Source organism: Ascaphus truei, unplaced genomic scaffold (genome assembly GCF_040206685.1).
Source record: "Ascaphus truei isolate aAscTru1 unplaced genomic scaffold, aAscTru1.hap1 HAP1_SCAFFOLD_741, whole genome shotgun sequence".
Lineage (NCBI taxonomy): Eukaryota > Metazoa > Chordata > Amphibia > Anura > Ascaphidae > Ascaphus > Ascaphus truei.
Window position 1 is genome coordinate 72,571 of NW_027457076.1, and position 12,602 is coordinate 85,172.

At 42.0% G+C, this 12,602-nt stretch overlaps 1 protein-coding gene across 1 annotated transcript in view; it reads left to right on the forward strand.

Moving 5' to 3' along the window:
• LOC142486106 (vomeronasal type-2 receptor 26-like) overlaps window positions 1-11,291 on the forward strand; it is a 63,636-nt gene extending 52,345 nt beyond the window's left edge. Inside the window, exon 6 of the mRNA XM_075584779.1 lies at window positions 10,393-11,291. Within this exon, the coding sequence (XP_075440894.1) occupies window positions 10,393-11,291 (899 nt within the window). The remainder of the gene's footprint in view (window positions 1-10,392) is intronic.
• The last annotated feature ends 1,311 nt before the right edge of the window (window positions 11,292-12,602 follow it).

Genomic DNA, 12,602 nt, shown 5'->3' on the forward strand with positions numbered 1-12,602 from the left:
ATGTACTAATAAAGACACTGCCTTAATGATGTAACAACTATATGTGTATTAATACATGGGCACTTTGGATACATTGGGCCACTATTTGACATCAGCTGCTCACATGGTCATAAATCAGTTAGTACATCTAGCAACTATATCACCATGATAAACACTTGGAATTAGCAGTAGACATAGGGACAATCCTGAATGCACTGGATAAAGCTACATTCAAATGTATATTTAGTCATAACTGATATTAGACAAAAAGCCCTCATATATATGGTATGGGATGCAGTGGTACTCTGAGTTGTTCTTTTGGTTTTGAACATTATGGTCCATACATCTGTATCATCATACTGGCCTTACGTTATTCACTATGCAACGCGTATACATATGCCATTAAGAATAAATTAATTATATCTGGGCGTATATATGTCTACACTTATTCCATCATTAGATATGACCATACCTTATCACAACAGCAATAGCAGCGTATTTAACACTATCTCAGTTCCCACCCCATGCTAGATACCACATATATCCACTCTGAACTTTCATGTTATAGCAGAGGGATATAGCAGGTATATTTATATACAAACTTAGCCATTGATGTATCGCCTCTTATCAACATAAGGTGTCTATAAAGGTATATTAATACCTCACCCAGGAATTTCCTAAGAGGCAATACAACTAGCAAGAGGGGAATATAAGAAGAGTCACAGACACTCTTTCTGCCGTATTTGACTTTATTTGATTGGACTTGATTTCATGTTACACTGGAGAAACTAAGAGCTTCTGGGTTTTTAAACATTTTATTAGGATTAAAAGAAAAATATTTATGTTGTATGTCTAGCGCACCATAGGACCAGGATTTAATTCAACTCAGGCCTGCGGTGCGCCTTAGTGGGGATCTTTTGTCGTGTGTTCTTCACACACATATCCCTTTCTGTCTATGGTCTTATCCCTGGCAGCACGCGACCTACGCCACTCACTGGTATAAGAGTTTTGAGCGAGGTCACTCATTCAATTTCATTACTCTGACTATCTGGAAAGAAAAAATCTGTGCCATACTTCCCTGTATCATACTGTACTTACAATACTACAGCACAGTACTACTTTCCTGATGCTTGCCCATTACGCGTGATGACAATGGGCAACACAGTGGCAATATGGTCTATATATTTATTGCAGCGTTCCACGGTGAGTACATCGTTCCAAAAACTCATTATGCCTTTCAACAACTCGTCCTTTTTGGAGCGTTTCGCCACTTTCCGGATATGGTCCTTCAGCTGATGCCAGACAATTTCGATCGGATTGAAGTCTGGCGATCTGTCATTGGAAAAAAGGACAATTGGTTTAAGAGCTAAAAACAGTGGGGAACAAAAATGGGACACGGTTTACTGCACTTACACCGCTGGTGTCTTCACCCAGTTGATGCCGCGCTCAAGGATATGCGCCGTTGACGCGGTGTGCTTCGGATCGTTGTCTTGGTAGAAGCGGTGACCATTGGGGAACTCGCGTGTGATGTATTGCACTATCTTGGGCACAATGTTGTCTTGGAAGAAAGCTTTATTCATGATTCCTATAGCAAGAAAAGAAAAGTGCTCAAAAAACTGCACAATAGTACAGTACAGTGCATACAGTAAGGCAACACTAGTAAAGTACAGTGCATTAGGCGACATTATATTTGATAAATTTTACCTTCAAAGATGACAATGCAACCCGGTCCACGCCTAGAGATGGCACCCCACACATGCAGCTTCACAGGGTGTTTTGGCCGCGGCTTCAAAGATATGCGGCCTTTTTTGTGGAATGCAAAGCTTGCAAATCTCTCCAGCGACACAGTAGACTCATCAGTGAAGATGCAATCCTGGAAAGTCTCCCCACTGTCGATCCATGCCTGGGCCTTGACCACTCTTTTGATTTTGTTTGCGTCCCTTATCATGGGGTATGCTCTGTAATGACAAGGAATAAAAAAATTTAGCGGCACAGTGCAGTACAGTACAGTTTGCTAAACAACACTTTTAGCTCCTGTACTGTCCACTACTAACCTCACACGTCCATATTTCCATCCAATGCTGCGTCTCATCTTCTTTATGCTGCTCTCGGATACAGTCAGATTGTGCTTTTCCTGCAGAGTGTTTTTAACCCTTAATGCACTCCTCTCATCATTCTCCTCACTTATTTTGTCCACCAGAAGAGTTGTCTCCCTACAATGTAAAGAAAATATATTGTTTTATTAATATACAGCAATATAAAATGTATATAAATATAATGTTGTACGATGAATATAAATATACAAAAAATGTATACTGTTGTAATATAAATATAAATATACAAAATATGTATACTGTTGTAATATAAATATAAATATACAAAATATATATACTGTTGTAATATAAATATAAATATACAAAATATATATACTGTTGTAATATAAATATAAATATACATCCTATATATACCGTTGTACGATAAATATAAATATACAAAAAATGTATACTGTTGTACTATAAATATACAAAATATATATACTGTTGTAATATAAATATAAATATACAAAATATATATACTGTTGTAATATAAATATAAATATACATCCTATTTATACCGTTGTACGATAAATCTAAAAATACAAAAAATGTATACTGTTGTACTATAAATATAAATATACAAAATATATATAACTGTACTGTTATAATATAAATCAACAGAAATAAAAACAGTATTAGATACAGAACTGTACTGTGGATGTACTGTACTGTATGAACAGTACAGTACAGTACGTACAGTTTTCTATATATTTTTTTGTTAAGTTTTATAAATATACTTACGCGTTAGTTACCCTTGGTGCCCTTTTGCGGTCTCTGTTTTTTCCGTATGCATGATAGCACACGGTGGTTGCTGGCACAATGATGATAGAAGTATCTAACCAGCGTTGGATAGCAGCAATTCATTGTCCGCTCGTGTACATCTCCTTAATTCGCATGCTGAGATCCTTCGAAATCTTTTTAACAGGCATTGCTGCGAGTAGAAAGAAATACAAACACAAGAATGTATATTCGATGTTTAGTCGATGTGTATTCTATGTGCAGTTAATACACAAAATGGATGGTGTATTTATACGGTAATGACTCACATTAGAGTACGCCCACTTTCAACACCTGTACCTGGTCGCCATGCATAAAATGTTACACACTTTGCATACTGTAGCCCACCACTCAATGATCTTTGTCTGAACTTGCCCTTGTCCAGATACTGCATTGTGCCACCTGCTTCCATGGAGCAACCCCGACTCTATGGACACAGGAACCCTCTCGCCTCTGCCGTGCCTGTCAAGCTGAAAAAGCGAAAGGCGGTTGCCGTTTCCACGCCAAAGCGACAGGCTAAGGCCAATAAAGAAAACCTTCTGCTGACCCCAAAGGCTAAGGGTTTTCTTAGACGTAAGCCTCATTATGTGAAGAAGATATACGGTTATGTACTCTCGACGCAAAATGAATGGGAGCCAACCCATCGAACCCGCAGACCACTTCCTCACATATGCTTCGACGACTCTGCTGTAGCTGTCCCGGAAATCTTCAGCCCGTCTTCTCCACCCCCATCTTCTCCAGTTCCATCCGACGATGCCGCCGCCTCTGAAATCCACTGGTCACTGTCTCCTTTGCTCTTGGACGACTCTGCTTCTCGCCCAGAAATCCAAAGGTCACTTTCTCCATCCCTCTTCGACGACGCTGCCGCTTCTCCTCTACCGGATATCCACAGGTAACCTCCTCCACTCTTCCTTGATGTCGATGCCGCTTCTGTCCATGGAACCCCCATCTCATCCTCCGTTGCACCCATCCCCCCAGATGTCCAGACGCCATGCACAAGAAGCAGCTCATTAGACCGGATGCTGAATGGGATAAGTGTGGATCTCCCCGGGAATTCTATTGTGCTGGCAAAGATAGATCTGCTTCTGGAGACCATGTTAAATGTGGAGCAACGGATGCTACAAATGGATCAACAGATGGATCGATGGATGGAGAAGATAGAGGCTGACATAGCGGGCATACATTATTTGTTCGGTGCTAATGCCCCTGTTTCCCCAATGCTGGAGCAGGGGGGTGACATGGATGTGATGAATGGGACCTTCGACCCCCTTCCATCACCAAGCGCACCCCTCCACCAGAAGATGTAGTGTACATGTATGCCATTGAGGAGGACATGATAACCCCGTCAAGACCACGCCAGGAGACAACACGGCGACCACAACCGGAGGAAAGCTTCCTCCCAGACAACCTACCATCGCCCGTCGCCTCAAGCACACCCGCTCCCAAAAGACCTACACCCGCTCGCATCGATACGGTGCCTGACATCACCCTGTGCGATCTGCCACCGAAGCTCAGGGAGACGTATAGGGTGAAGAGTGCTGGTGCACCCCACAAGTATGCCTTGTTCATTTTTAAGCACCATGTTCCCTACTCGTTGTACTGCGAGTGGGCCTTCAAAGTGAACTACAATGGGAATCGCGTCAAAAAGGCGCTTCCTGTCAATTTAAGGAAAAATTTTGTGGATGAAATGCGGCACTTTTATCCAATTACAGATCCTGTAATTAAAGGCGTTCGGGACTGCATTAATGGCGTTTTGCGCCATGCATGGAATCGGCCATGGATGGACAATGTGGAGGACTTTATGTGAGACCATACTGTTGTGGTGAACTGTATTGTACTGTACATGTTTTGCCCTACTGTACCTGCTGTACTTAAACAAAGGAAATGTTGTTGTGTGTTTTTTTACACAGGACATGCACGACTCCAGTCCCTGGGGGCCGAAAACAGGCACGGTTTTCAAGGTTGCCCTGAAAACCTGCCCTGTTTTCTGCCCTCTAGGACTGTACTGTCGATTTTTTGAATTGCTGTGCACTTAAAATGTTTCAACATTGTACAGTATTTGTAAATAAATGTTTTTGTACTGACTCCACCAATAAAAGGACATGTTGATATGTCTTACATTGTTTCCATTTGCTCCTTTGACAGTGTAGCAAATGTCGAGGCTTACTGCACTATTTTTTTACTGCCAGACCGCAAAGCCGCAAGATCGGCAACATTGTCAAAAAAGAGCAATGATCGCGCAATTGGAGTGGGAACTAGGTCAATTGGCGTGGGAACTTCTGTTCTAGGGCACCTAGAAATAAAATTTAACATTGTATTTGTAAATAAATGTTTTTGAACTGACAGCACCAATAAAAGAACATGTTGATTTGTCTTACTGTACTGTACTGTGCATTGTTTTCATTTGCTCCTTTGATAGTACTGTATAACAAAAGACAGTGTTTCTAGAATGTCGAGGCTTGCTGCACTGTTTTTTTACTGCCTGATCGCGCAATTGGCGTGGGAACTAGGGCAATTGGCGTGGGAACTAGGGCAATTGGCGTGGGAACTTCTGTTCTAGGGCACCTAGAGATAAAATTCTTTTTGCCCCTACATGTTAGGAACGCCCTCACTTCACCACAACAGGGTCCGACCAGTAATGGTGGCGAGAAAGGGTCACGCCGGCGAGGAGGGTCCTATCATTGACTGTAATGGCGGAGAAAGCCAGGCTGCTTTGAAACGGCTAAGTCAGAATGAGCAGAAACCTGGAACCCATAACTCCGGTTCTGTTCAACCTAGAGGGCTCAGATTCGGTCACCATGTAGTCCTAGTTCATGCAGGATTGCATGGCAAATAGCGACCCTCTCATGACAACAGAACGGAGTCAGGGTAATCGCGCATTTGGCTTGGGAACTAGGGCCTCGGTCAAGTTCACAGCCAAATGGCGTGGGAACTTCTGTTCTAGCGCACCTAGAAATAACATTCATTTTGCCCATAGATGTTAGGAACCTGGCACTGTATACTGTAGATGTAATGTAAATTATTCTGTACATGTAGAATAAATGCATAGTTTTATTTTTTCGGGTCTTTTACACAGTATAATGTACGGCCGGAACCAGGGGAAAAAACTGTAGACGTGGGGTTTTAAATCCGATTCAGCAATGTGCAGGCATTGTCACACAACGCGATATTATCCATCGAAATCCCCCCATTAGCCTTTTCTTTTCTGAGGAAAAACAAAAAGAAAAGTTTTAATGTACAGTAATGGTCAGCCCCCTATAGAAGTACCCAGCCAGCCCCACCAATAATTTTCTCCTGTTCGCATGCGCCTAGCACTCCACCAATTGTTCAGTATCTGCAGTACAGTACTGTAGAAGCCGCTCAGCCAATGATATTGCTTACAGGAGAATCGCTTGACTTTGGAATCGCACCGATATTTATACAGTATTGTCAAAATAAAAAAAAACACAGAAAATAATACGGCAACAATATTCACCATAGTATTTCCCATTCAGCTGGTGCCGGTCCACTGCCAGTCCAGCTTTCTTGATCATCCACGTCGATAGTTTGCTGCGGGACTAGTCCACCTGTAGTCAGCTGGTGAGGCTGGAAATCGCTTAGGTACATGCAAGCTTCATCAAAACAGCACGCAAAATACGGCTCAGCCTCAGGCTCAGCCTCAGGGTTGTCACTCATGGCGGGACCATCATTGGAAGCCGGTGCTGGTGCATTGCTTGGCAGCGACTGTCGCTTCTTAGTTGGTTTTAACACGACCCTTTGCCTTTTGCCGCCTTCATGATCATAGATACCGGAAAAATCCGGTGATACACACCAATACCCTCCAACAAATTGTGGCTCAATAAGATGAAAACAGGGATTGCTACATAACCTTTTCCTTACTGCACGCTTCCACGTATGAGGAGTTGGCGAAAATTTGTAAAAGTCATAGTTTTCGATAAAATACTGATAAATTTGAACAACTGTTGCCATCTTATCTTCTGTTGCCTTAATCGCGACCCATATCAAATACGCGTAACTTCTGTCGGGTTTTTGGAAAGCGGGCTGCACTTGAACATTCATGGCGGGCGGGTCTCTGGAGAATACTGTAACCGAAACTGGTCTTTGTCTTTCTTTAATATGAAAAGCCTAAACTGATACATTTTTGCAAACTCTTCCTTCAGTCTCAAGGCCAAGTTACAGTACAATGGCACACTGTGGTACAGTATCTTTTTTAAACGAAACACCTGCAAGCCGACACATTACTGAAGCGCATGCGCATTACAATTCATGAATATCTGCCATCTTGCGGACACGCGAAGCATTGCAGCCTATTAAATCTAAACCATTATCAATAAACCCATCAACCGCGCGTCAGCCGGGCATGACCTGTGGCTGGGAACGCAAAATGAACGCGGCATGCGCCAGGTGAAGAGTGTCGCATTCCAGGAACAAGCCAGGTAAAAAACGGTGATTTGTTAGAATAAAAGCTGCCGCAGCAGTATACGCAAACTAACTCAAACGTTTTTTTTCCACCAAGGTTGAGAATAGGGGTCCTTCTAATTTTGGGGATGCTTTACTACCAGTATTTGATGTTATCTCTAATACTTCTATTCCCTTAGGGTTTCAAGACCTTTGTTACCGTCAGGATTTGACAGATCTCTACAATGAAAACAACACTGTGACTGATGACCCCATGGAATTCCTGGGGAGCATCAACTCAGGTTTCAAGAGGAAATCAATTTTTTATCCCACTTATATGAAAGGGCAGTTCATAGACACCTTTCAAAAAGTGGTAGAAAGAGATCTGTCACTCCTAGCCAGGGACATAGGAGATAGTCTAGTTTTCATTGATCTCATAAAGACAATTTGACTCTTGACCAGAGGGCAACAATTAAGTCACTATCAGATAATGATCTTATCTTAATCAAAAAAGTCGACAAAGGGGGCGCAACGGTGGTCTTAGATAGAGACTATTATGTCCTGGAGGCACGAAGGCAACTTGGAGACCCAGAGGCCTATGTCACCCTAGACGCTGATCCCACTTCCTGTTTCCGCAAGGAATTTGCAGGGTTGATGGAGGAAGGTGAGATTCTACAAGTTCTCACACCCTCTGAGTGAGATTTCCTCATCACTCCAGATCCTATCACTCCCATTTTTCATCCCCATCCTAAAATTCACAAAACACTCTTTGCACCCCCAGGTAGACCCATTATTTCCAGCATTGGTTCCCTGGGTGAACACCTCTCACAATATATTGATCACTTCCTTCAACCTTTAGTACACAATTTACCTTCACTTATCATTGACACCAAACATGTTTTATCACTGCTTGCACATTTTAGTTGGCACACATCCTACATCTGGGTCACCCTGGATGTAGCTTCCTTCTATGACAACATCAATCATGATCACGGCCTCACTGCAGTTGAGTTTTTTCTCGATGCTCATTCTTCACTTTCTCCAGCACACATTGCATTTTTACTTGATAGCATCCGTTTTTCACTCACACATAATTATTTTCTTTTCGATCAACAGTTTTATCTCCAAACACGTGTTTGGAGATACAAAGCCATTCAGGCACAATATAGCATTTTACAAGCGATATATTGATGACCTGCTTATGGTCTGGAGTGGTGGGGAGAATGAGCTTTTCAAATTCTTTGACTATCTGGCAGATAATAAACTTAACCTCAGATTTACGCATAATTACCATATGCATGGCATACAGTTTCTTGATCTAAACCTTTATGTGGATAATGAGAAAAAAGTACAATCTGACATATTTAGGAAAGATAATGCCAGAAACAAATTGTTACATGCAAAGAGTTGCCATTCCCCCCCTCTGTTCAAGGGTATCCCATAGGGCCAGTTCCTGTGTTTACGCAGGAATTGTTCCTCTCTGGAGGACTTTGTTCAGAAGACAGATGAAATGAGGGGAAGATTTTTGTCTAGGGGCAACGCTAATGAGGATCTAGACAAGGCCTTTGAAGCAGCCCTTAACACTGACAGGGATTCCTTGATCAGTATGGATAGGAGGTATTCAAGGCAAACTAAGTCCACTGAAAGTACCGATGCGCCTTACTTTATTACAGGATATAGTTTCAGGTCGAGGACCCCCTACTTCAGGAGATACAGGCCCCATTATGGGGTGCCGGTATCCCCTGCAGAATTTCAATGTCCCGGTCATGTGACGCGAATGCTTGAAAGTGCAGGGGATACCGGCACCCCATTACGGGGCCTGTATCTCCTTAAGTAGGGGGTCCTCGGACCTGAAACCAATGCGGTTCAGCTCCGGAGACCCCCTGCAAATCTACACTATGAAAAACATGTATATTAAAAAAAGATTTAACAAACATCAAACCACGACCCACCCCATCCCCACCCCCTCCGCCCTAACACATTCAGTACAATAATGTGCAAAATAACTATTATCCAGATATGGATAATAGATTATTTTCCCATTATTAAACACTGCATTAGCATACCTAAATAAAGTAAATAAAAACAGTAGCCAGCTAATCCAATGAATACAAGCAGTAACAACATCAACAATGAATTAATTAAACCATTAACCAATGAAACCAATTAATTCCTAAACCAACTCAAAATGAATAGTAACACTAACCAATCAAACCAATGAATTACTACAAAATTAATGAATGTAAACATTAAAAGACAAAGAAATCAATTCAAACAATATCTGAAATAACCATAAAATGCATTAGCTAACATAATACAACATTAATTACAAACGAACACCAATCGCAAACATTTTATTACCATTAAGCAGGAAAAAACAAACAATCACATCCACATAAGAAATTGAAATTTAAAAAAAACAACAGCAATACCAAGCCACAAATGCCCCCCAAATATTGTCATAATAATGTATTATTCCCTTGGAGATTCACGCGAGGTCAGCCGGGGACATCCGCCTGCCTGTTGTATGGGTGTTGCGCACTCAAAAATGTAAACAAAGAAATTTTTCAAAGTCCAGCTTTTTTATCACCTGCCTTGAGCTGGCGATCTTTTTTGAACGCAACTTTCGCATACGATAACTTTGCGTAGCTTAGTGAATCCCAGAGAAGGGCAGAATTCAACGCAAAAAGGTTATCGTACGAGCAAAGTTGGACTCTGAAAAATTTCCAGGAAAAAGTCAGTTTAAGAGCGCAAAGTGCCTGTTTGCGTGGGTTAGTGCATCGTGTTCGGCGGAACATCACGTTCTAAGAGCACTTTGCGCTCTTAAAACAGCTTAACGAAGCTTAGTGCATAGCCCCCTATGTATGTAAACTAATGCACTGAGCCATTTAGATGCAATATCAGAAGGAAATCAATGACAGAAGCTGCAGTGAAGCTAGTTACTCAAGAGACATTGGAAGCCGTAGAGGAACATGAACCAAATTTGCTGTCTGTAGTAGCGTTCTTTAGAACAATATTATGGGGGATTATGTGGGTGAAATTACAGGTAAAGGTGACCTTAGTGTATTGTGTATATTATTTTACTACAAAGCATTGTGTACACAGTTTACTGTATAAAAATGTTAATGTTGATTTTCTGCAGATGCTGAAAATTGTGTGAAGTGCCCTGAAGATCAGTGGTCCAATGAGAAGAGAGACATGTGTATCCCAAGAACTATAGAGTTTCTTTCACATGAGGATCCCCTAGGAGGTTCTTTAACTTCTCTTTCCATTATATTCTGCATAATCACTTCTTCAGTGCTGGGAATCTTCATAAAAAATCATAAGACACCTCTAATTAAAGCCAATAACCGAAACCTCAGCTACATCCTCCTCCTCTCCCTCATGTTGTCCTTCCTCTGTTCCTTGTTATTCATCGGACGTCCTGTGAAGGTGACCTGCCTGCTCAGACAAGCTGCCTTTGGGATTATTTTTACAGTGTCAGTCTCTTCTGTTCTGGCAAAATCCGTCACTGTTGTCATCGCCTTCAATGCCACAAAGCCTGGAAGCAAAATAAAGAAATGGGTGGGGAGCAGAGTAACCATCTGCCTGGTCCTTCTCTGCTCAATGGGGGAGGTTGTGATATGCATGGTGTGGCTGGTTCACTCTCCCCCATTCCCAGACTATGACACACAATCTGACACTGGGAAGATGATATTACAATGCAACGAAGGGTCTGACACTGCATTCTACATTGCGATTGGTTACATGGGATTCTTGTCCGTGTTAAGTTTCATTGTTGCTTTCCTAGTTAGGAAGTTACCTGCCAGTTTCAATGAGGCCCAGCTGATCACTTTCAGCATGCTGGTGTTCTGCAGTGTTTGGGTCTCCTTCCTCCCAGCGTACCTGAGCACCAAGGGCAGAAACACGGTGGCTGTGGAGATATTCGCTATCCTGGCTTCCAGTGCAGGACTTCTGGGCTGTATATTCATTCCCAAGTGTTACATTATCCTGCTCAGGCCTGAGCTGAACACCAGGGAACATGTCATTGGGAAACACTGACATATTTCTTACTCTCAAAATATGCTGTGAGGCTGTTTGTCTGTGTCAGTGCCGCCCTTTCTAAATGAATGGAGCACTAACACAGAGAAGCAGCTACACAGCATATCAGATAAGGCACTTTGTGTCCATAATAATATTACATTATGTGCACCCTTTCCTTTCCAGTAATGCAGCTGGGCAAATATGGGATATAATATACTGTAATAAAGATTTATTATTAACCAATGTGCATGTGATTAACTTACAGTATGTCTATGGGGAGGGCAGTGATGCTGAATAACACTGGTTGCAGCAAAGAAGAAGGGTTGGGAAAGAAATATGTTGGTGAAAAGAGGTGTAGTGAGATGATCAGGATGGAGTGCAAGAAGAAGTGGCAGCATAAGTAGCACTCAGCAACAGCACATAGTTCTGCAATGCAAGTAACACTTGTATACAACTGCATAAAGATTACAAGGACAACACTCCCAACTGTTTAAGTTATCAAACTCATCAAACTAATACTCACAATAGTCTAGAAGTTACTTTCTCCTGTTCCTTTCTGCACTTCCTACTCTTAGATGAGTCTGATCGTGTGACGTGTTTCAGTTAAGTTTCTATGAGCTTGTAGGAACATGCTATGTGGAATAGCAATAAGTTTCTTACATCTAACATTGTTACAGATGCAGCGGACGTTATTTTAAGGAATATCTGGGTACACCCGTGTTGCGTCGCGAGATGGTCAGTTGCAGACTAATGGCCCGCCGGAGTAACACAGCAGGGGATCTCGGGCATATCTCGGAATTCCATTTCGAAATTCCTTAAAATAACGGCCGTTGCATCTGTATGTGGAAGAGATTCATGTAAACACAGATGGACCATGATTTATGTATAATTTGCCCTGAATAGTGTGCACCTCATGTGCAGCCTCACCTTGCTCCTCACCGCAGTGAGCCGCATGGACCTTGTTTGTGTTCAGACAGAATTATCATTTGTGTTTCTGCAGTTCAGTATATGTCCAGCAGGTGGCACACTGAATAGCTTTACCTATGATACGCTGAGTGGTACAACGCAGTCTGTGCAGGTGTCTTAGGAGAAGATAAATGTGCAGATGTGTCTATGTTTAATGACCTTGGACAGTGCTGTACATATCTACTGTTTCAGTTTCACACTTAATTAAAAAAAACACTATGCATTTATGGAATCTGTGTCATAACTTTTTTTGTTACTGTGCATGGCATGGGACATGGCTCTTCCTCCATGCTACACAATACCAGCTTGCAGTTATGCCTATATCATATATTGAGCAATTCAAGTCAGGACAGATAAGAGAGC